Here is a 25,039-nt window from a genome sequence, read left to right as displayed (position 1 = left end):
GTATAACTATCTTTCTCAAATAATTTTCCCTTTTGTCTATTTCCATACAATTTTTATTTGGCAAGATGGCAAGCTCACTGTTTAGTGTGTTTGCTCTGTATCTTATTAGTTACGAACACTTACAATTCAGGACCATCGCCAACTTATTGTTTAGATTTATTTGGTCATTCTCAAATCAGTGTGTAAGCATATACAAGTACACAAGCATTCTTAATGTAAGCAAGCCCAGTGGTAATAACACATGCCGCCAAAACACACACACACACACACACACACACACACACACACATTCCTTAAAAATAAATTCAATTCTCAGTGTAGTGGCTAAAGGCATGACAGTATTTGTGGTTACATAAGCAGAAATGACATGTAGAAATGTGTAAATGAGCTTGAAATCACCTGCTGATGTGTTACATGCAAGAAAACATGCGCTATTTACTACTTAGAGCTGGAAGTGACTGGAATACAATCAATATAGTTACTTCCATCAGCCGTGTGTGTGTGTGTGTGTGTGTGTGTGTGTGTGTGTCTACATGAACTATACTGACTTCACATATCAGTACTATATAATCTTCATAATATGGAGTAAACAATTATGCTTACCTGTATCACCAACATCAGATGCATTGAAATCTGTACAGTCGAGAGAGAGTATTTCATGTGCTAAACTGTCACTGAGGTGTTTGTTGAAAACTGAATGTGAAGCTTCTAATACAAAATTCTTAAAAAATTCTTGGTGCCCAGGAAAAACAGGTGCTGGACACGGTCCAGATCCCTTTGATGGTGCAATTAACCGAGCTTTGAGAAGAGCATATTTCTTTGGATTGACATCCTTAAGCATTGCTAACATGCTATCATCTACCTCGTCATCTTCACACTGAAACAGAGGAAGACACCATCACTATATTTCTATAGTCAGTAATTATTAACTGTAAAAACATGGTGTACCAAATAAATGTATTTTTCCACAGGTTCTAGAACAAACACATGAAAAGCAGTAGTTAAAATACAACTACCAATTAGAAATTCAAGTTCTTTCTGTTCCCTCTCAAATTCATAAACAACCTTTATTTTATGGACATAAGGGCTTATAACATTTTTGTGGGGGCTGAACTAGTGTCAGGACATCTATGAGGAAATACAAAGGATCAAAGATTTTTTCAAAGCTGGGTCAGCAACATTTGCTGAGACTTAACACAAACCTTATGATGTCAATGAGGTGACAGAACTGGTATAAAATACGAGGTGCATTCAAGTTCTAAGGCCTCCGATTTTTTTTCTAATTAACTACTCACCCGAAATTGATGAAACTGGCATTACTTCTCGACGTAATCGCCCTGCAGACGTACACATTTTTCACAACGCTGACGCCATGATTCCATGGCAGCGGCGAAGGCTTCTTTAGCAGTTGGTTTTGACCACTGGAAAATCGCTGAGGCAATAGCAGCACGGCTGGTGAATGTGCGGCCACGGAGAGTGTCTTTCATTGTTGGAAAAAGCCAAAAGTCACTAGGAGCCAGGTCAGGTGAGTAGGGAGCATGAGGAATCACTTCAAAGTTGTTATCACGAAGAAACTGTTGCGTAATGTTAACTCGATGTGCGGGTGCGTTGTCTTGGTGAAACAGCACACGTGCAGCCCTTCCTGGACGTTTTTGTTGCAGTGCAGGAAGGAATTTGTTCTTCAAAACATTTTTGTAGGATGCACCTGTTACCATAGTGCCCTTTGGAACGCAATGGGTAAGGATTACACCCTCATTGTCCCAGAACATGAACACCATCATTTTTTCAGCACTGGCGGTTACCTGAAATTTTTTTGGTGGCGGTGAATCTGTGTGCTTCCATTGAGCTGACTGGCGCTTTGTTTCTGGATTGATAAATGGCATCCACGTCTCATCCATTGTCACAACCAACGAAAAGAAAGTCCCATTCATGCTGTCGTTGCGCGTCAACATTGCTTGGCAACATGCCACACGGGCAGCCATGTGGTCGTCCATCAGCATTCGTGGCACCCACCTGGATGACACTTTTCGCATTTTCAGGTCGTCATGCAGGATTGTGTGCACAGAACCCACAGAAATGCCAACTCTGGAGGCGATCTGTTCAACAGTCATTCGGCGATCCCCCAAAACAATTATCTCCACTTTCTCGATCATGTCGTCAGACTGGCTTGTGCGAGCCCGAGGTTGTTTCGGTTTGTTGTCACACGATGTTCTGCCTTCGAACGCACTTTCGACACATCCATAACTCCATCACCACATGTCTCCTTCAACTGTCGATGAATTTCAATTGGTTTCACACCACGAAAATTCAGAAAACGATTGATTGCACGCTGTTCAAGTAAGGAAAATGTTGCCATTTTAAGTATTTAAAACAGTTCTCATTCTCACCGTTGGCGGTAAAATTCCATCTGCCATACGGTGCTGCCATCTCTGGGACGTATTGACAATGAACGCGGCCTCATTTTGAAACAATGCGCATGTTTCTATCTCTTTCCAGTCCGGAGAAAAAAAATCGGAGGCCTTAGAACTTGAATGCACCTTGTAATCACACATGCATTTTTCAATTATCCTTATAGTTCCCCCCCACAAACTATGCACTTTGGCTAGGTGGGACCTTTTCATGCTTCAACGCTACAGATAGCTGTACAGTAGGTGCAACCTCATTTGAGGGAAAAGGCAAAAGTCACTGGGTGCCAGGTCAGGACTGTATGGAAGATGATCAAAAATGTCCCACTGAAATTGTTCATGGAGCCGTTGGGTTGTGACAGCAGTCTGTGGACGAACGTTGTCATGGATCAACACAATTCCTGAAGTCAAATGCAAATTTGATCACCCAAAACAAATGAAGAGGAATGCTGAATGAAGACGTGGGTAGGAGGGCAGCGCTTTCAAACCAACGAAGATCTTCAAAACAACATAAATGCTCATTTGCAATCATTGGCAGCAACATATTTTGAAGACAGTATTGCAAAGCTTGTCCACAGGTCCGAAAAGTGTCTCAATGTTTTCAGTGATTAAGTTGAAAGGTAATCATAAGTGTACAAACTTTTGGTAATAAAATAATGGTTTTCTATGAACTTGTCTAATTTATAGCCTATCAGAGGTTGTGGGGAAAAAAAAAAAAAAGCAGCCCACGTATAAACAGGTCTAGACTAACATATGGTGTGCTACATTGGTACTGTGAATGGCTGAAAGCATAGGGAAACAACAGTCATTACATTTCTTGACGACATGTAGCTCTGCTGTATGGTTTAATGATGATGGCATCATCTCATTGTATAAAATAGTCCCACAATCGGATCTCTGAGCGGGGATTACCTGAGAGAACATAGTTTTCAGGAAAAATGAATCTGGTGTTCTATGGGTCATAGTGTGGAATGTTGAGAGACTTTAATAAGATAGGTAGGTTACAGAATTTAAAAAGAGAAATGGACAGATTGAAGTTAGATTAGTCGGGTACAGTAGTAGGAAAACCAAGACCCCTGCTCATATGAGTACATGGTTATTAACACAAAATCAAATAGGCGTAATGCTGGTGTAGGCCTGATAATTAATAATAATAATAATAATAATAATAGATACTGTTGAGTCACTATGAACAGTACAGTGAACACATTATAAAGGCCAGGACAGACAAAAATCCATATCCAGCATGATAGTATAAATTAGTGTACATAAGTATGCATGCTACACCGAAGTGCCAAAGAAACCGATATAGGCATGCTTATTCAAATACAGAGAGATGTAAACAGGCAGAATGTGGCGCTGCAGTTGGCAATGCCTGCATAAGACAAAAAGTGTCTGGTGCAGTTGTTAGATTGGTTACTGCTGCTACAATGGGAGGTTATAAAGATTTAAGTGAGTTTGAACATGGTGTTACAGTCAGTGCATGAGTGATGGGACACAGCATCTCCAAGTTAGCGATGAAGTGGGGATTTTCCCATATGATCCTTTCACGAGTGTAGCATGAATATCACGAATCTGGTGAAACATCAAATTTCCGACAACAATGCGGCCGAAAAAAGCTCCTGCAAGAACAGGACCAACAACGACTATAGAGAATTGTTCAATATAACTGGAGTGCAACCCTTCTGCAAATTGCTGCAGATTTCAATGCTGGGTCATGGATAAGTATCAGCGTGTGAACCATTCAACAAAACATCATCAATATGTGCTTTTAGAGTCAAAAGCCCACTTGTATACCCTTGATGACTACATGACACAAAGCTTTACACCCTGCCTGGGCCCATCAGCACTGACATTGGACTGTTGATGACTGGAAAAATGTTGTCTTGCTGAACAAGTCTCTTTTTAAATTGTATCGAGCAGATTGAGTGTATGGGTATGGAGACAACCTCATGAATCTGTGGATCCCACATGCCGGCAGAGGACTATTAAAGTTGGTGGAGGCTCTGTAGTGGAGTGTGCAGCTGGAGTGATAAGGGACCCCTGACATGTCTAGATAGGACTCTGACAAGTGACATGTAAGCATCCTGCCTGATCACCTGCATACATTCATGTCTATTGTGGATTCTGTCAGACTTGGACAATTTCAGCAGGATAATATGAGACCCCACACGTCTACAATTGCTACAGAGTGGCTCCAGGAACACTATTCTGAGTTTAAATACTTCTTGTGGCCACCAAACTCCCCAGACATGAACATTATTGAGGATATCTGGGATGCCTTGCAACACGCTGTTCAGAAGAGCTCTCCACCCCTTGTACTCTTACGGATGTATGGACAGCTCTGCAGGATTATTGGTGTCAATTTCCTCCAACACTTCTTCAGACATTAGTCGAGTCCATGCCACATCGTACTGCGACACTTCTGCGTGCTCGCAGGAGCCCTACACTTACCAGTTTCTTTGGCTCTTTGGTGTACAACAGAAAATTTCCACTGACATCACAGTCATCATTATGACAGATGGTTGAAGTATCACTGTAGCAGGCAATGTTGTCATTTAATGAAATTGAAAAACTGTATATGACTGCCTTGAAAAAGACCTGGTTCCTTAAAGGTGACCAATAACTTGCTGAATTTTTCTTTCTGGGATAATGATCATAACCATGATGAGAATTAAATTATCAGCAAATGAATCCCATGAGTTTCAAGCTTCAATTTTATTCCGGCTTTCTTTTATTTCTCAAACATTTCCTTGACAATCTTCAAAACAGTGTTTTTGTTTATGTTGAGAGCTGCAGCAGTTCTACTGATTAAAATTGTTCATGCAGACAGTGGGCCACCATTAAGTTTTTCAGTCTCACAGTAGGCACATAATGTACAAACCATTTCTTTCAGTTGACCTCATATGGCAATCCTCAGGCCACGAGAATGACATGGAAATTTTCCGCTGTAACTTTCAACAAACTTCTTTCTGACATGGTTCAGTACTCCACAATGAATAACAGTAACAACAAATAAAATAAAATAAAAACTCATGAAACAATGAAAATGACAACAAACCAAATCACAGGGAGCAATGATCACACAGGATATTAAGCTGCCTGAAACTCAAACACAGCGTAAGCGGTAAGTGTTGTGGTGGTGGGGAGAAGGTCTGGCCACTTTGGGTCATTGTTATGGCTAGACGTATCGTGGGATTGGCCAAATGCGGTCCGTGCCTCCCGTGTGGGTTGCCTGCAGCTCCCCCCCCCCCCCCCCCCCCCAACTAGCTGTTAATCTAAAGAGATTAAAGGAATGTATGATGAGATACAGAGAAATTATTCAGATCATTAAGGGAGCTAGTACTGAAATTGTGATGGGAGCTGTGGGGTGTGGTAATAGGTGAAGGAAAACAAGGAAAAATGGTTGGTAGAATTTTGAACAGAGATCAATTTAATCACTGCAAACATTCTGTTTAACAGAAATGAAAAAAATCTGTATACCAGAAAGACAAACGAGAAACATCTATATGAGAATCAAGGGTTTTGACAGCAAGCCAATGTTAAGCAAGTAAGTGAAGGCTGAACGGAATATACAGAATACAAAGGAAATGAACCTGAAGACAATATTATGAAAAGGGAAGCAGGTGAAAAAAGATGGAAGATATGAGATTGCAAGAAGCAATAGACAGAGCACTGAAACCAAGCAACTGGGATGGATGACAGTCCCTCTAAATTATTAACATCTCTGCAAGAACTAGCCATGAAAAAAGCCTATTCTACCTAGTATGCAAGGTATATGAGACAAAAGACATACCCTCATACTTCAAGAAGAACATAATAATTCCAGTTCAAAACAGTCCTGTACATGGGGTATACAATATAAACTGGTAATGGCAAAAAAAGCATTTCTGGAGAAGAAAAATTTATTAAATTCATACATAGCTTAAAGTGTTAGGAGGTCTTTTCTGGGGTATTTGGCTGGACTGTAGCCATGTATGCAAGTGAAGCATGAACGATGAACAGATAAGGCAAGCAGCAAATAGAAGCTTTTGAAATGCGGTGCTATAGATGTATGCTGAAGATCAGATGGGTAGATCATGTAATTATTGAGGAGGTACTGAACAGATTTGGTGAGAAATGTGTGGCACAATTTGACTAAAAGAAGGGATCAGTTGATATGGCACATTCTGAGACATCAAGGGATCACAAACTTAGTATTAGTGGGAAGAGAGAGAGAGAGAGAGAGAGAGAGAGAGAGAGAGAGAGAGAGAGTGTGTGTGTGTGTGTGTGTGTGTGTGCGCATGGGAGGGGATGGAGGGGGGGGGGGGGGTTAAAATTGTAGAGGGTGACCAGGAGATGTACACAGTAAGCACATTCAAAAGAATGTAGGCTCCAGTAATTATTCAAAGAGGAAGAGGCTTGCACAGGATAGAGCAGCATGGAGAACAGCATCAAACCAGCCAATGGACTAAAGATAATGACAAAAACAACAACTACAACATATGCATTCAGTATTTGAGAATGGGAGCACTCGGCAACTTCCAACAAGATTTACACATAATTTCTGACCTTTTCGAAACTCTTTCTCACTGACACCTCCCACAAAGGTAAAATATATATATATATATATATATTGACTCTTTGTCTTTAAATATGTCTGCTTGTGTCTGTATATGTGTCGATGGATACGTGTGTGTGTGCGCGAGTGTATACCCGTCCTTTTTTCCCCCTAAGGTAAGTCTTTCCGCTCCCGGGACTGGAATGACTCCTTACCCTCTCCCTTAAAACCCTCATCCTTTCGTCTTTCCCTCTCCTTCCCTCTTTCCTGATGAGGCAACAGTTTGTTGCGAAAGCTTGAATTTTGTGTGTATGTTTGTGTTCGTTTGTGTGTCTGTCGACCTGCCAGCACTTTCATTTGGTAAGTCACATCATCTTTGTTTTTAGGTGTGTGTCTATATATATATATATATATATATATATATATACCTAAAAACAAAGATGATGTGACTTACCAAATGAAAGTGCTGGCAGGTCGACAGACACACAAACGAACACAAACATACACACAAAATTCAAGCTTTCGCAACAAACTGTTGCCTCATCAGGAAAGAGGGAAGGAGAGGGAAAGACGAAAGGATGTGGGTTTTAAGGGAGAGGGTAAGGAGTCATTCCAGTCCCGGGAGCGGAAAGACTTACCTTATGGGGAAAAAAGGACGGGTATACACTCGCACACACACACATATCCATCCACACATATACAGACACAAGCAGACATATTTAAATATGTCTGCTTGTGTCTGTATATGTGTGGATGGATATGTGTGTGTGTGCGAGTGTATACCCGTCCTTTTTTCCCCATAAGGTAAGTCTTTCCGCTCCCGGGACTGGAATGACTCCTTACCCTCTCCCTTAAAACCCACATCCTTTCGTCTTTCCCTCTCCTTCCCTCTTTCCTGATGAGGCAACAGTTTGTTGCGAAAGCTTGAATTTTGTGTGTATGTTTGTGTTCGTTTGTGTGTCTGTCGACCTGCCAGCACTTTCATTTGGTAAGTCACATCATCTTTGTTTTTAGGTATATTTTTCCTTCATGTAATGTTTCCTTCTATTATAACCATATATATATATATATATATATATATATATATACACAGTTATAATAGAAGGAAACATTCCACGAAGGAAAAATATATCTAAAAACAAAGATGATGTGACTTACCAAATGAAAGTGCTGGCAGGTCGACAGACACACAAACGAACACAAACATACACACAAAATTCAAGCTTTCGCAACAAACTGTTGCCTCATCAGGAAAGAGGAAACCACCTTCCCTACCCTCTGGCTCCTACCCTTGTAACCGCCCCCGGTGTAAAACCTGTCCCATGCACCCTCCCACCACCACCACTCCAGTCCTGTAACCCGGAAGGTGTACACAATCAAAGGCAGAGCCACGTGTGAAAGCACCCACGTGATCTACCAACTGACCTGCCTACACTGTGATGCATTCTATGTGGGAATGACCAGCAACAAACTGTCCATTCGCATGAATGGACACAGGCAGACAGTGTTTGTTGGTAATGAGGATCACCCTGTGGCTAAACATGCCTTGGTGCACGACCAGCACATCTTGGCGCAGTGTTACACCGTCCGGGTTATCTGGATACTTCCTACTAACATCAACCTATCCGAATTCCGGAGATGGGAACTTGCTCTTCAATATATCCTCTCTTCCCGTTATCCACCAGGCCTCAATCTCCGCTAATTTCAAGTTGCCGCCACTCATACCTCACCTGTCATTCAACAACATCTTTGCCTCTGCACTTCTGCCTCAACTGACATCTCTGCCCAAACTCTTTGTCTTTAAATATGTCTGCTTGTGTCTGTACATGTGTGGATGGATATGTGTGTTTGTGCGAGTGTATACCCATCCTTTTTTCCCCCTAAGGTAAGTCTTTCCGCTCCCGGGACTGGAATGACTCCTTACCCTCTCCCTTAAAACCCACATCTTTCCCTCCTTCCCTCTTTCCTGATGAGGCAACAGTTTGTTGCGAAAGCTTGAATTTGTGTGTATGTTTGTGTTCATTTGTGTGTCTGTCGACCTGCCAGCACTTTCATTTGGTAAGTCACATCATCTTTGTTTTTATATATATATATATATATATATATATATATATATATATATATATATATATATATGGTTATAATAGAAGGAAACATTCCACGAAGGAAAAATATACTTAAAAACAAAGATGATGTGACTTACCAAATGAAAGTGCTGGCAGGTCGACAGACACACAAACGAACACAAACATACACACAAAATTCAAGCTTTCGCAACAAACTGTTGCCTCATCAGGAAAGAGGGAAGGAGAGGGAAAGACGAAAGGATGTGGGTTTTAAGGGAGAGGGTAAGGAGTCATTCCAGTCCCGGGAGCGGAAAGACTTACCTTATGGGGAAAAAAGGACGGGTATACACTTGCACACACACACATATCCATCCACACATATACAGACACAAGCAGACATATTTAAAGACAAAGAGTTTGGGCAGAGATGTCAGTCGAGGCTGAAGTGCAGAGGCAAAGATGTTGTTGAATGACAGGTGAGGTATGAGTGGCGGCAACTTGAAATTAGCGGAGATTGAGGCCTGGTGGATAACGGGCTAATTTCAAGTTGCCGCCACTCATACCTCACCTGTCATTCAACAACATCTTTGCCTCTGCACTTCTGCCTCGACTGACATCTCTGCCCAAACTCTTTGTCTTTAAATATGTCTGCTTGTGTCTGTATATGTGTGGATGGATATGTGTGTGTGTGCGAGTGTATACCCGTCCTTTTTTCCCCATAAGGTAAGTCTTTCCGCTCCCGGGACTGGAATGACTCCTTACCCTCTCCCTTAAAACCCACATCCTTTCGTCTTTCCCTCTCCTTCCCTCTTTCCTGATGAGGCAACAGTTTGTTGCGAAAGCTTGAATTTTGTGTGTATGTTTGTGTTTGTTTGTGTGTCTATCGTCCTGCCAGCGCTTTTGCTTGGTAAGTCTCACCATCTTTCTTTAAAAAAAAAAAAAAAAAAAAAGTATATATATATATATATATATATATATATATATATGTTGCTTATTACATTTCTTCTGTTCATGCTATAAAATTTCAGCATCGGGTATTATGTTGTAATTTATTATTTCTTCACTAAATTCTATTTACAACACATTTTGCAATTTTGCAGACGTTACTCACATACATCACTGAACGTCCCTGAAAAATCATACCATTGTACGAGACAATTCAGGAGACATGATGTCATAAACATTGAGATGTATGAAAACTAGCTTTTCTTAAAACAGAGATGTTTGATTTAATTGGAACAATTGCTAATCTGAGGACTCTACCTTAGCATTTTCCAATACTCTATCAGTATCATGCCAGGACAGAACACTCCAATGGTGAATATTTTACAATGCCTTCAATGACGCCAGATGCTGACCTTGACTCTCAGGAAACATTTGAAAGTATGGTTGTCACTATTATGGATTCAGTGCTATTACATCCTACAGAGGTGGTTGGAGCATTTTCCCATAGATGCCAATCTTCTCTTACAGTGAAATAACCTCAACACACTGAGAGGTCACTCCCTGGGCCCTCTGCCAGCAGGTGTTGCAACAGCTTCATTGGTCCCAACAGGGCATGGTGCAGGTGAAGAACTTGGGCTGATATTACACTTGCTAGCTGGGCATCAATGCAGAAATTGTGAAGATGGTCTAGATGGGCATAAGCTGAGCACAGATCCAGTCAGTACCATTATTCTCTGAGGTCAAGTCCACAAAGTCCATCAGAGAGGCCAACACTGTTTTAATGTCTCCTTCTTGGGCTCCACATGGCTCTTGGTACCAGATGCCTCATTCAGTTTTTCATATTGCACTCCATACTACAACAGCAACCACCAAAACGCTCTTGGTACCAGATGCCTCATTCAGTTTTTCATATTGCACTCCATACTACAACAGCAACCACCAAAACTCTGCAATCATTTTTGCCATTAGAGATACCACTATTACCATTATTTTAGATACAGCCCCCCTAGTCACGTAAACCAATTTGCTACTATCTACTTCCGGAATGGTGTTTAACAACTAACAACTATACCATTTCACCATGCATCAGATGCAGAAGCTGAGATGAAGCTGAGGAATTACAGATGACAAAAAAGGACAAAGCCTCAAACTTCATGGCTACATACAGATGACCCACACAGTTCGACTGGGGTTTCACACAGCTGCTCCCAATGCCGTCTGCTAGACCTCCTGTGCACATACCCCCAAGAAGACGTTTTTCTGAGTGGGGCTCCAGGCCAGGTGCACACAACTGGACCCAGGTACGGATGAACTCTGGGCAAGATATCTACTCATGAAAGACCTCAGATGTTCTCTTTCAATCGATGTGAAACCCAGGTGTGCCATTGGAACCTGCTGATGCTGGTATATCAGAGGAAGCTTCTGTGCATCACCATTTCAGGAGCACTGGTGACCCGTAAACTATATTGCCACACTGCCAGCTCCACTAAAACTGTGATCAACACCACTGTCTACCAAAGCCATCTTCCCTGCTGCTGTCTTGGGACCATGGAGACCCATTACACCAGTTTTGGACTATGATGGTGACACAGCCGTTAGTCCCAGCTCATTTCCTGTCAACGTCTAAAGTGCCCTTGATGGCTGCTACAGGGTATTTGCAATGGCCAGCAGCATTCCCTGCCAGCAGCATTCCCTCTGCTGGCACCTTATGCAGAATCCTCTGGCAGGGACCTCCACAGGTTCTTCTCCTTGCTGACAATCCAGGTTCTACCACTGCAACATCCAGTTAAAGACAGCAACAAGGATCGTGAGGATTAAAATTGAAACAAATGAGCCCTCGGTCACAATTTTTTAGGCTTATTAACCAGGTTTCAACACTTCTAAGAGTGCCTTCACCAGCATTTAGAAATTTAAAGTACAGGTGTGAGCAGCCCTTAGAGGTTCGCCTTCACACATTCCTTTTAAATATTTTGTGACTAAAGCCCTTCTAGCCTGTTAGTTATTTTATATGTGACATGTAAGTACTGTCTCTGTCTTGTATTGTTAGTCAGTACTTACACTTTTTTTATATAAATTTTTTTCTCCCCTTAAATTTGTAATTATGTTACAGACCACTTTAAATGTCTAAATTCTGATGAAGGCACTCTTAGAACTGTTGAAACCTGATTAATAAGACTACAAAATCATGACTGAGGGCTCATTTGTTTCAATTTTAATTTATAAACAGTCACTGAAGCAAGCAGCCATGTTCAAAACTTTGCTATCTTGTGGATATTTGTACATGCTAACAGTCTGAGAATTCAGGTACTGGCAAAGGGCCACTCTCATCATGTCTTATGGGCAAGACCTTTGGCCTTGGACTGCAAACATGGTGGTTATCTCTAGCTCACAACTAGTATGGTGTTTACATGAAAATCAGCCATACCATCTCACTACACCTACTATCAGGTCATTGTTATGAACTTGTTTTCTCTTGGACTGTTCTTCATTCATCTGTTGGCAACACTCGTATAGGAACATGTGTTGCTTGGAACATCCCTACATCACATTTTTTTCTTTAGCCAAGCTTCTACAGTGGTACTGTGTTAAATTTGTATTGATTCATATGTGGAAGATATAATACCTGAAATGATCAGAGCATTGTGTTGGTAGCATCTGCCATAAAGAATAAGTTATTTGTTAACATATTCTTACAGATAAAGCAGGAGGGCATAGTGCAACTGAAAATAATACTGATTACATTTTATCAAATAATAAAGAAATGCAGATAATGAGAATTTCTTTAAAAAATTGTGCAAAAAGTTTGACCTATTAGAAAACAAAGCAATGCAGACACAGATAAAAGAGGACATTATTTAACAAAGATACTTCTGCAAACAACAAAATATCTTGCAGGTACAAAGAACTCAAAAGAAAAGAAAATGTAAAATCATACATGACATCTATTAAAGTGAAAGTTGGATACTGGAGCAAACAATAATATGAAAATGGAAGGATACACTGAATTAAACAATATTATTTTCTTTGAGAAGATGTAATAAGATACAATGCCAAAGAATATGAAGAAAACAAAACAGGAACTTACTTAATCAATTAAGATGGCAGATGGAAACTAAAAACAAAGAAAGATTTGTACAAGTATTCCAAGATCTCTTTAGGTGGTTGTATAGTTCAAAAGACAAATGAGAAACATAGTTCTAATGAAAATAATTACATTGACACACACACAGACACACTTCTACTGCAGGCTGAACACACAATACTGGGAATGCAATTCCACACTTACATTGTGGCGAGGGGTCATGTTGGATGGGGTGGGTAGAGGATGAAAGGAAGCAGGAGGCAAGAGGTGGGGTTGGAGAAGTATGGCTGATGGCACAAAAGGAGGCAGCAGGTAAGTGGGAGGGATAGGTAGCAGGTATACGGGATAGGAATGCAACACACGGGCACCAGAGATGGTGAGCTCGTGCAGCGCACAATGACGTACAACGGAGGTGTGGATTGGGAGGGGGTGACAGGACAGAGGAAGGGAAGTGGCAAACTGTTGAGCAGAGGGTGTGGGTGCAGTGTGTTAGTGGAGACTGAGGCCAAGAGGATTGTAGAAATGAAGGGTGTAATGCAAGGGCAACTCCCATTTATGTAGTTCAGGAAAGCTGGTGTTAGGGTACAGGATAGCACGTGTTCATGAAGCAGCCATTGAACTCGAGTATGTTGAACTCAGCAGTGTCCCACCACTGTATGATCAACACTGCTCTTGGCAGCAGTTTGGCATTGGTCATTCATTCAGCTGGACGATTGGTTGATGCTCATATTGACATCCCTACATAAAATCACTGTATAGACACTGCAGCAAAGGTGGTATATGACATGACTGCATCCACATTCAGCCCTGTCTCTGGTGGGACAGGGTCAGCCTGCGACAGGACTAGAACAGGAGGTGGTGGGAGAGTGACTTGAATAGGTCTTGTGCCTGGGTCTTCCACAGCGATATGACCCTTGTGATGAGGGATGGGAGTAGCTTCGGGATGGATTAGGGTGTTGGGTAGGCTGGATGGGCAGCACAATATGACTTTAGGACTGAAAAGGATCATGGGTAGGGTATCCCTCACTTCCAGGCATAATGATATATAATTGAAGCCCTATTAAAGGACATGGTTCAGTTGCTCAAGTCTGGGATGATATTGGCTGATGAGGGAGATGCTCTGTAGGAGCTGGTTCTTGAGGTTGTGTAAGGATAAGGTACGGGAAATCTGTTTGAGTACTGTGACATGTGAAAATTCCCCAAAATAGGAACAACGCCGTAATTATTGCACTTTACAGGAAAGAAGACAGATGGTACATGAAAAACTATACAGCTATCAGCCATCTTTCTATAATGTATAACATATTCATAAAAATAATCAGCAACCACACAGTAAAAGAAAAGACACTTTATTTTGATCAGGCAAAGAAAAAGCTTGATTTAGAAGTAGGTATAGAAAAATGGAGCATTTGTAAGTCACAAATAAAATTTTAGAATGGAGCAATGTATATCCGTTGCTGGTTAAACAGCACTTACACTATTGACAGTTTCTCTGAGGCATGCAGTTGTTGGAAAATCAAGACAGTCAATCAAGAATCAGCTGCAGGTGGCCAATGAGAATGTCATTCCTCATTTATTCTGCTTCTTAAATAAAGTTAGCTGATAATTCTGATGGTCTGGTTAGGCAGGAATCTAAGATTTTAAAATTAAATTACGAACAGTGTTCACTGAAATAAAATATTTATTGGAATGATAGCTGGTTTCAGTCAAAATATGACCATCTTCAGATCACATACACTGAAATAAAATGGATTTAGAGGGAAGACTGATAATAACAATAAAATATAAAATACAGAATGCACGAAACATGTTAAACAAAGAAATTATACCCACGATGGCAGGCGGTGACAATGAACAAAGCACATATCGTGAATCCACAAATGTCAACTGCTGGAGGGAGCAACGGAGTTGTTGCTTGAGTGTATCACAGTCCACATGCCATGAACCACATTATGTCTGTAATAGTCAATCAGGCATACAGGAGGTTAATCAGTTATTGTAATATCATGTACACAGAATAGTTATACAAAAGTTAATAAAACATGAATAAATAAATACATTACATTATATAAAATAGTGATTATAAAAAGCATTTTGTCAACATGTGATAAAAATATCTACAAAAGACACAATCAATGATAATCGGCTATGAGAACATAGATTGCCATCTGTGAGGATTTGTAAAGAGCTCGTAGATTGTGTACCACCAAACAGAGATTGAGTGGCAAAGGTTCCCATGGAGATCGTGTGTAAGTATCGATATGCACTATCCAGTGAAAAATGATTTTAGAGCTGTGACAGCGACTGGATATGAAAGTGTACTGGCATGCAGGCAGGCAGGCATGTAGACGTGTGTGTCAGATATTGCAGACTGCTTGAAGATCGTAGTGCAGGCAAAAATACGCTTTACATCCAGTTGCTGTCATATCTTTGAAATCGTCTTCCATTGGATAGTGTATATTGATACTTCCACACTGTTTCCATGGGGACCATAAGCTTCACTCAAGCTCTATCTTTGCTAGCATGCAATCTACAAGGTTTCTACAAATCCCCACAAATGGTAACCTACATTCTCACAGCCAATTATCACTGGCTGTATCTCTTACATATATTTTTATCTTGCACTGACGAAATGCTTTTTATAGTTGATATTTTGTATAATGTAATGTAGTTATTTCTTTGTTATTAACTTCTCTATAACTGTTATGGGTATGCCTTATTGTAATAACAGTTTTGCTTCTTATATGCCTGACTGGCTATTACTGATGTAAAGCAGTACATTTACTCAAGCAACAAATCATTTGCTCATTTCAGCAGTTGTTCGCGGATCCATAGGTACCATGCTCCATTCACCATTGCCATCATGGGTATAATTTCTTCATTTAACATTATTACATATTATGTATTTTATATTTTATTATTATTATTATCAGACTTTCTTCCAGACCCATTCTATACTTAAATTTCAGTGTATACGGTCTGAAGATCATCACATTTTGACTGAAACTGGTTACCATTGTCAATAAATATTTTACTGTGGTCAACCCGGTATCTAATTTAATTTTAAAATACACTATAAGGAATTATCTGAAAGGAGCAGAAATCAGTAGCTGTAACATACATGTACAGACACATAAATGATTAAAATTTCAGAAAAGTTGGATGATTTATTCAAGAGAAAGAGCTTCACAAATTGAGCAACTCAATAACGCGTAGGTCCACTTCTGCCCTTATGTAAGCAGTTATTTGGCTTCACATTGACACAGTTGTTGGATGTCCTCCTGAGGGATATCATGCCAAATATTGCCCAATTCGCCTGTTAGTTCATTAAAATCCTAAGCTGGTTGAAGGGCCCTGCCCATAATCCTCCAAACATTCTCAAACTAGGAGAGATCCAGCGATCTTGCTGGCCAAAGTTGGATTCGCCAAGCACAAAGACAAGCAGTAGAATCTCTTTCCATTGGTGGATGGGCATTATCTTGCTGAAGTGTAAGTCCAGGATGGCTTGCAATGACAGGTAACATAATGTGAGACAGAATATCATCACCATACAAGGGGGAACAACAACAACAACAGAATAACGTTACTGTGGGCAGGGTTTATATCATATGCATTTCTGCCACAAGGCGTTTACAGTGCAACTCCATGGCAGTTCCGTGCTGCCTGTGTTGTCGATCTAGGTTCTTCTGTTCATCTGCAGTGATTGTTTTTGCTTGCACTGTTCCGTTCTTGTTTCATTTTTTATAATGGCAAGTTTAAGTCAACAACATGCAGCTGTGAAATTTTGTTTTTTACTCGGTAAAAATACTTCTGAAACTGTTTTAGTGTTGAAAGCAGCTTACCAAGATGAAGCAAAGGGAAAAACTCAAGTGCAGGAGTAGTCTGCTCGATTAAAAATGGCGACATGTCAATTGATGACAAACATTGTCCTGGACATCCATCAACTGCCCAGATCAACGAAAATATTGAAAAAATTTGAGAGCTTGTGCTCACAGACTACCAAAAGCCAGTTGATCAACTGCCAGAGATTAGTGGTTTATGTTGGAGCTCAGTTCAGGCAATTTTAATGAAAGGTTTGGGAATGGAAAGGCTTGCTGCCATGTTTGTTTGTTGGGTTCTCATTGACAATCAAAAGAAACACTGAGTTGAAACATGTCACACTCTGAAGAACAGCTTGAAACTGATTCAGATTTTTTGTCAAAGATGATGAGTAATGGTGCAGTGGTTAAGACCCAGAAACAAAGCAACATCAAAACAATGCTGATTTTCTTTTTTGATGCCAAGGGTGTAGTTCATTCAGAGTTGTTCCCCCAGGTCAGACTGTCAATCAAACCTTTTATTTGGAAATTTTAAGATGATTTGGCAACAGTGTTTGCAAAAAGACGTGATTTGTGGCAGATGGGAGACTGGTTCTTCCACCACAACAACACACCTGCACACACAGCCATCGCTCTTAAGACAGTTAATGGCTAAAAATGGCATGGTTCTGCTGCCCCAAGCACCTTACTCACGTGACCTGGCTGTGTGTGATTTTTTCTCATTTCCACAATGAAAAGGGGCATGAAAGGACACTGATTTAACAACACTGAAGAAGCCTAGAAAAAAAACGAGGGAGAAACTGTCAGCCATTTCTAGAGATTACTACAAAAAGTGTTTTGCACAGTGGAAGTACCAGTGGGACAAACATATTAGTTGTAATGGAGTGTATTTTTTTGGAAACAATTTGAAAATATATAGCTTTTAAATTTTTTTACCCCTCCACCCCCATATCACTGTCCTGTAAGGGTGCAGCAATGACAGCCAGCATTCCAGACAATCACTACTGGTTTTCAGGCCATAATGTGTGTGACAGTCTGATTGGTTTCCCACCACTGTCTCCGGATGCATCTTCACTGGTCATCAGGGCTCAATTTCAAGCAGAACTTATCACTGGAGATAATTCTACTCCAGTCAATAAGATTTCAGGCCAAAGACGTGTCTGAAGTCATGTCGGCCAGCAATCAGATATCAACTTGACCGTTGCCTGCCATATGACCTGACAAGCAGGAGTTATGGTCTGAGGGTGCCATTTTCCTTTTGTTGTCATCCACATCACTCTTACAGCACAGCAGTACATCAACAATTTTCTACACATTTTGTTACGCTCCGTGACTGTCTTCCTGGGCTTACATTTCAGCAAGATAACATCCGTTGGCAAATGGCAAAAACTTTTTATGGCTTGTCTCTGTGCTTGCCAAACCCTACCTTAGCCAGCAAAGTCAATGGATCTCTTCCCAATTGAGAATGTTTGGAGCACATAGGTATGGCCCTCCAACTAGATCAGGATTTTAATGATCTAATGCTCTAATTGGACAGAATTTGGCATGATATCTCTCAAGAGGACATCCAACAACTCTGTCAATCTCCATGAAGCCAAATCGCCTTGCATAAGGGCCAGAGGTGGACCAACACCTTATTGACTTTCTCAATTTGTGAAGCTCCTTTCCTTGAATAAATCATCCAATTTTTCTAAAACCGTAATGATTTCTTTGTCTGTGCATGTACATCACATCTACTGATTTCTGTTCCATTTGGATAATTCCCTCAGGGAGCACAGGTTTTGAGACCACCGATATGCTCCACAAGAAATGTTCTCAGCAATTAGGAACCAAAGAGCACAGCTGTGAGTAAAATGAGCAGCAATATTTATACAAAAGCACATTAGTAAATTGAAGTAAACTCTCAATTCTAAAGATTCTAAAAATTTTGTCAGAATAGTGGAACATTCAGAATTGGAGGAGTATTAAGGCAAGGAGATTTCATATCAGCTGAACTTTTTTTAGCAGCACTAGAGGAATTTTTTGATCTCCAAACTGTGATTTAGCTTTACAAATAGATGGACAATTGGTCAAGGAAGATCTTCTCTGAATTCCGACAGGCAAGAAAAAACTGACATGGTGATCTAATTAAAAGTGGTTATATGACATTAAAAAGACACGCAGCAAAACACTGCTGAATATTGCATTGCATGGCAAGTTTGGAAGAGACCTTTTTCCAGTTGTGGTTGTCAACTGATTGCTGCTGCTGATTAATATATGTTCATTGTGATGGCAACTACGGTTTGCTAAAATAAACATGTACAAATGTTGACGAATATGTGATGGACTAAGCACCAAATTGCAAGGACTTACCAAACAGTTGACAACAAATCTTGGGACTTCCACATTACAGAATGTTTGTCTGCTTTTGTTCACGTATACAAGCACCCCATATTTCTAAATTCAATACTTGTAAGTACATAACAGTAGGAAATAATTTTCATTTTCATATTCTTACATTAGATACTTACATCAGTTTCTGGGACTCGGCACGTGGTGAGCAACTGTGAACGAAATAAACGTGCTAGATGAATATAATTTGATGGATCCCTGTGCAATGCGAGAAGTGATCGAATCCTAGCTCCAAGAGCTACACTGAATGACCAGTTACGCTGGTTGTGTTCAGCTTCCCACACCTGCCACATTTCATAAAATGCATCACGCTGTTTCCGGAAGGCATAGAATGTCTGATCAGTGGGAAAGTTATCTCTGCTGTCTTCATCTGGCCGATAAGTGACATTGCCAACTGATGATTGCAGATTTTCTGGGGTCTTCAGTTTCTCCTCCAAGTCTCTTTCCTGTAACTTCCTCTGCAAATGCTGATGAAGATCAGGTGAAAATAGTTCTAATGCTTTATTAGAAACAAGTAACTGGAGTGTTGCACAGTCTAAAAGTCCCAGAACCAGTCGCAACTTATCAAGTACTGACACTGCAAAAAATACACAATTGTGCACAGTGCCAAAGTAACCAACACACTTTTCTTCACCTGTTCTCTCCTCTGCAACAAGTAGTGATGTAATGAAGTGCATCTCGGCAGTGACATTTGGAAGTAGTCCAGAGTTGAGGAGCTGGCTATACAGAGTGGACATAGAAAGAAGCTGTTCATGGCAAGTAACTTGATCTGGTTGGGGAAGGACAGGGTTCAACCTTTGCACTGACTGTGGTGACACTGAGGCAGGGAAACACTCTTCTCTCCCTCCATCATCATCACAGTTCTTCAGTGACACCTGTTTCTTCTGTCTTTCTTGCCGCAGCAGGTCACGTTCTTGTTGGAAACTTGTGCTGGAAGGCTGAGGCTTCTCTAAAACTTGAACTTCTCTGAAAGGTGTGCTAGGTTCAATGGGTCGCTTGATAACTCCAAAGCCACCAACATCATCCCCTCCTGAAATAATTTTAAACTCCTTCACAAAATGATAGTGTAATAAAACAATGCTACAATACAATACAAACAGTTCAGCAAATAAATTACAACTCACACTGTTAACAAAAGCTCTCATATTTTTCATTGTTAAACTAAACACTGCCATGAAGATATTAAAAAAAAACCATATGTCATTAATTGCTTGAAAAATGTAACTGAAACAACTGACAATGAGGAACTTAAAGTATTTTGGAAATCAATCAATAATGATGATAAGATTTCTTCAACCACCCAACACTGAGGACTTTCAAGCCCATTTTAAAATATCATGAGACAATTTGGTTAAAGAAATAAAACAGTAACAATTTCCACAGAATGAAAAGTCAATCCATATACACAGCTGATTTTAAAATTTGTGGTATAGGAAAAAATGATATAATAGCAAATGTGGTATCGATAGCTACGATGCTACAGCGTAGGTGCAAGTTCTTAAGTTGGCACTACGACAGACACCAACGACAGCGCCCTGTAGCTGGCGCTGTGGAGCTCTACGAGCTCCGCTCCAGTTTCAGCCCATTTTATCAAGAGCAGACAGCCGGGACACTTCGCTTCAGCTTCACTTCATATAGAGAATTTGCAATACTTACGATGGGTCTAAGACTTCGCACCTACATGCTCATCGTTACCAAAAGTTACATATATGTCATTGGCTAATATTCTCTATTAAATGTGCTTTCACGTAAAAAGTTGTACCGAGAGATTTTCACCTTTTCCTGCTCCTACTCACTTCCTGCATTCGGCCTACCCTTCAGTTTACAGGAGCACACACACGCGTCACCTTACAGGCGGGATACAAAAGCTAGCGACGAACAGGGACTAATTTTTTTTTTCCTCTATCATTTCCTTTTTTGCTCGGTACTGCTTTAGTTTTTTTGTGATATCCCCATGTTACTGAGTGACGTATCTAAGTGCACCCACCTTTCGCGATATAGACTTTCGTTTGTGTAAACCATGGCTTCGCCACAGGAACAGGCTTTGCTGTCTGATCTTGTACGTTTTCAGGCACAGCAAATGACGCAGCTGCTTGCTGCCATTAATGGAGACTAGTCACACTACAAACTGCAGCTACTTTGGCGCCGCAGACACCACCACCTGTACCAATGCCGTTGCTGACAGCACTGCCATTTCATGCCTTCAATCCTGACGTTGAACACTGGCCACAATACATCCCCAGCTCGAGGCAAACTTCGCAGCATACAACATATCAGGTACAGAGCAGCTTGCTTTTTTCATTGCCAACGCGGGTGTTGTGTTATACCGTGTGCTCGTCAAGTTGTTTCCAACCACCCGCCCAGAAACTAAAACTTACGACGAAGTGACTGATGCTTTGAACTCCCACTTCCATGACAGTGTAAATGTGGTAGCTGCATGCTATGAATTCTTTTGCCTCCGGTGTGGCCCCACTCAGTCCAATAAATCTTGGTTAGCGGACCTTCAGGTACTAACTTCTGATTGTGACTTTTAATTGCTCGTGTGGACGCTCATATGCGGATATAATGATTAAAGACGCTATTGCGCAAAGGGGAAGATCACCGCATCCGCGAGCAGATCGTCAGGTTTAAAAACCCGTCTTTGCAGGAAGTAGTGGACTTGCTAGACAGACAAAGTACATTAGACATGGCTACTTCCGCGTTTGACTTGACCCCGGGTGTGTGTACTGTTAGCAAGGCACAACACGTGCCCTCCTGCCTGGCCCCAGCACAGCCAGCCACACCGCGCCACTTGCGTGCAAGTAAACAGGTTTCGAACCAGGTATCTACTCAGAAACTGGAATCATGTCGGAACTGCTTTCGTGCCCACCCACGGGACAGTTGCCCATCCTGTCAAGCACAGTGTTATTTTTGTAATAAGAAAGGACACATGCAAGTTGTGTGTAGTAAGAGAAACTCTAATTCACAACTTGTCTCCCGTTCGCATGACTCGCATGGGTGTCACCGCAACGGCAACTGCCATGATCATGATTCACATCAGCCTATGGATGTTAATGCCATTTATTCCAAGCCTTCTGCTTCATGTGCTTCTCCAGCTCGTTGTGTGAATCAAGTTTTTCCAGACACTTCCTCTCACATTCAGCGTGATGCGAGGAAACTTTTTGTGACTTTGCACATTTGTGGACGTTCTGTTTGCATGAGGCAGGACCCTGGTGCGTCAGTTTCTTTACCAAACAAATCAACATATGACTTGCTTGGTTCGCCCCCGCTTCATCGTTCGCACTCCATGCTGATTGCATTTACTGGACAGGAAATCTCAATGCTCGGTGTGTGTAGTTTGCTAGCCACGTATGGTGCAACAACCCATACAGTGTCTTTCCATGTGCTCCACTCTAGTGATGCTACAAACATTTTTGGCATGGACGCATTTGAACTTTTTGGCCCCACGTTTTAGGACAATGTACTTTGCATAAACTTTAGTGACCATGCAGACAGTGTTGCCACACTATGTGATGATTTTGTTGAACTCTTTTCTGCTGGCCTTGGTTGTGCCATGGACTATGCAGCGCATGTTGTAGTTAAAGATAATGCCGTGCCTGTTTTCCACCGCGCACACCTGGTACCGCACGCACTGTGCCATGGCGTAGCTGCTGAACTTACGCATTTGCAAGACAGTGGTGTTATTGAACCTGTTTCTGCTTCACCATGAGCTTCGTCTATAGTGTTTGTGAAGAAACCAAACGGTTGTCTCCGTATCTGTGCTGACTTTAAATCTACAGTAAATCCCCAGACAGTGGTAGCTACATTTCCCTTACTGCGTCCTGAAGACATTTTTGATAAGCTTGGTGTGGGAAAATTCATTCCCACGATTGACTTGCGGGATGCATACTTTCAGATTCCGCTCAACGAACAGTCACAGCACTATTTTGTGATCAACACCCACCTCGCATTGTTCAAGTTTCGTCGCCTTCCATCCGGTTGTGCTTCAGCTCCTGCTATTTTTCAGTCTTACTTGCAGCAGTTGTGTGCCACTGTCCCTGGTTGTTCCAATTATCTGGACGATATAGTTGTATCAGGTCGCACCCCTGACGAACATTTGCTGAATTTTTGCAGGCAGGACTAAAGTGTAAGAGAGACAAGTGCAAATTTTTTCAAACTGAGATTCAGTATTTAGGACATATGATTAACGGACGGGGTATCCACCCCTCGCCGTCACATCTCAGTGCGATTAGAGACTTGCCAGTGCCCAGGAACTTGAAAGAACTTCAGTCTGTGTTGGGCAAAATTACATATTATATTCGGTATATACCAAATGCAGTGCAGATTGCAGCGCCTTTGCATCGCCTTCAGCGTAAGAACGTTCCTTTTGTTTGGTCTTTGGAATGTGAGGCTGCTTTTCACAAGATCAAATCTACTTTGTTGAGTGATTGCTGTTTCATTCCTTTCGATCCCTCCAAACCAGTTGTTTTGGCTGTCAATGCATCTTCTCACAGCATCAGAGAGGTTCTCTTGCACAGCATTAATTCTGTTGATCGCCCGATCACTTTTGCGTCAAGTTGCTCAATTCTGCCCAGCAGAACTATTCTCAAATCGAGAAAGAAGCTTTAGCTATTGTCTATGCAGTGACAAAGTTTCATGATTTTTTTGTATGGTCGAAAGTTCTATTTGGTCACTGACCATAAGCCTTTGACGCCGTCGTTCCACCCGTCAAAGCCAGTTCCGGCCCGTGCTGCACAAAAGTTGCAATGTTGGCCTTTGTTTTTGTCTAACTACAATTACGAAATCTTGTTTCGGCCTACGGCCCAGCATGGCAACGCTGAAGCTTTGTCTCGTCTGCCTATCGGTCCTTACGAAGTGTTTGATTCTTCCGAATTGTCCTGCATGTTTATTGATTCACAAGATAAGGAATTCGCTGATGGTTTTCCGGTGGATTTTCGTCGCATTGCTTCCGCAACAGCTGCCGACGCTTCTTTGCTGATTCTTTTGCAGTATCTTCATACTCAATGGCCTCCATCTGCTATGCGGTTTCGTGATCCACTTGTTCGACGTTACTTTGCGCAATGTCACAACTTATTTGTACACCATGGTGTTATCTTGTTACAAAGTGACAATGATCAGTCTCGTGTGGTTGACCTGCACGCTGGTCATAGGGGTCTAGTGCGACGAAGCAATTAGCACATCGTCACTGCACTTGGTTCGGCACTGATAAACAAACTGAGAATTTGCTTGCTAACTGTTTGCTCTTGCGTGGAGCATCAATCTGCTCCGCACCAGTGCTTCTTTGCGTGGCCGACTCCTACTGCGCCTCAGCGGCGTGTTCATATTGACTTTGCGGGTCCTTTCTGGGACATCCACTGGTTGATAGTCATTGATGCGTACAGCAACTTTCCGTTTGTTGTACCTATGTCTTCTACTACATCTGCGAGTACTGTTCGGGCTTTGACGTCTATTTTTTGCACTGAGGGCCTTCCTGAAGTTATTGTCTCCGACAATGGCCCCCAATTTGTATCCTCAGAGTTTGAAGCATTCTAGGCTGCTAATGGCATTCGCCATCTAATCTCAGCCCCATTCCACCCCCAGTCGAATCGCGAGGCTGAACGCTTTGTGCGTACGTTTAGATCACAGATGAGCACGTTGCGCCCCACGCACTCTCGTGAGCACGCGCTCTGGACTTTCTTGCTACATATCGTTCCCAGCTGCGCGGCACCCGTTCCCCAGCGGAATTGCTACAAGGCCGCGCCCATTGGTCGCTCCTGCAGCTATTGTACCCGCCGCCGCGAGCTCCCGCTGCT

General features: G+C 41.6%; 1 protein-coding gene across 2 annotated transcripts in view; it reads right to left on the bottom strand.

The window, feature by feature from the left end:
- Positions 1-25,039, bottom strand: part of LOC126100622 (codanin-1) — a 157,955-nt gene that overhangs the window by 104,882 nt on the left and 28,034 nt on the right. For both annotated transcript variants that reach the window (XM_049911248.1, XM_049911249.1), the window contains exons 4-5: positions 19,367-20,277; positions 604-877 (exon numbers count right to left, since the gene is read on the bottom strand). In XM_049911248.1, coding sequence (XP_049767205.1) covers positions 604-877; positions 19,367-20,277 — 1,185 coding nt within the window. The remainder of the gene's footprint in view (positions 1-603; positions 878-19,366; positions 20,278-25,039) is intronic.

Source organism: Schistocerca cancellata, chromosome 9 (assembly GCF_023864275.1).
Source record: "Schistocerca cancellata isolate TAMUIC-IGC-003103 chromosome 9, iqSchCanc2.1, whole genome shotgun sequence".
Classification (NCBI taxonomy): domain Eukaryota; kingdom Metazoa; phylum Arthropoda; class Insecta; order Orthoptera; family Acrididae; genus Schistocerca; species Schistocerca cancellata.
This window is presented reverse-complemented; position numbering and strand designations above follow the sequence as displayed.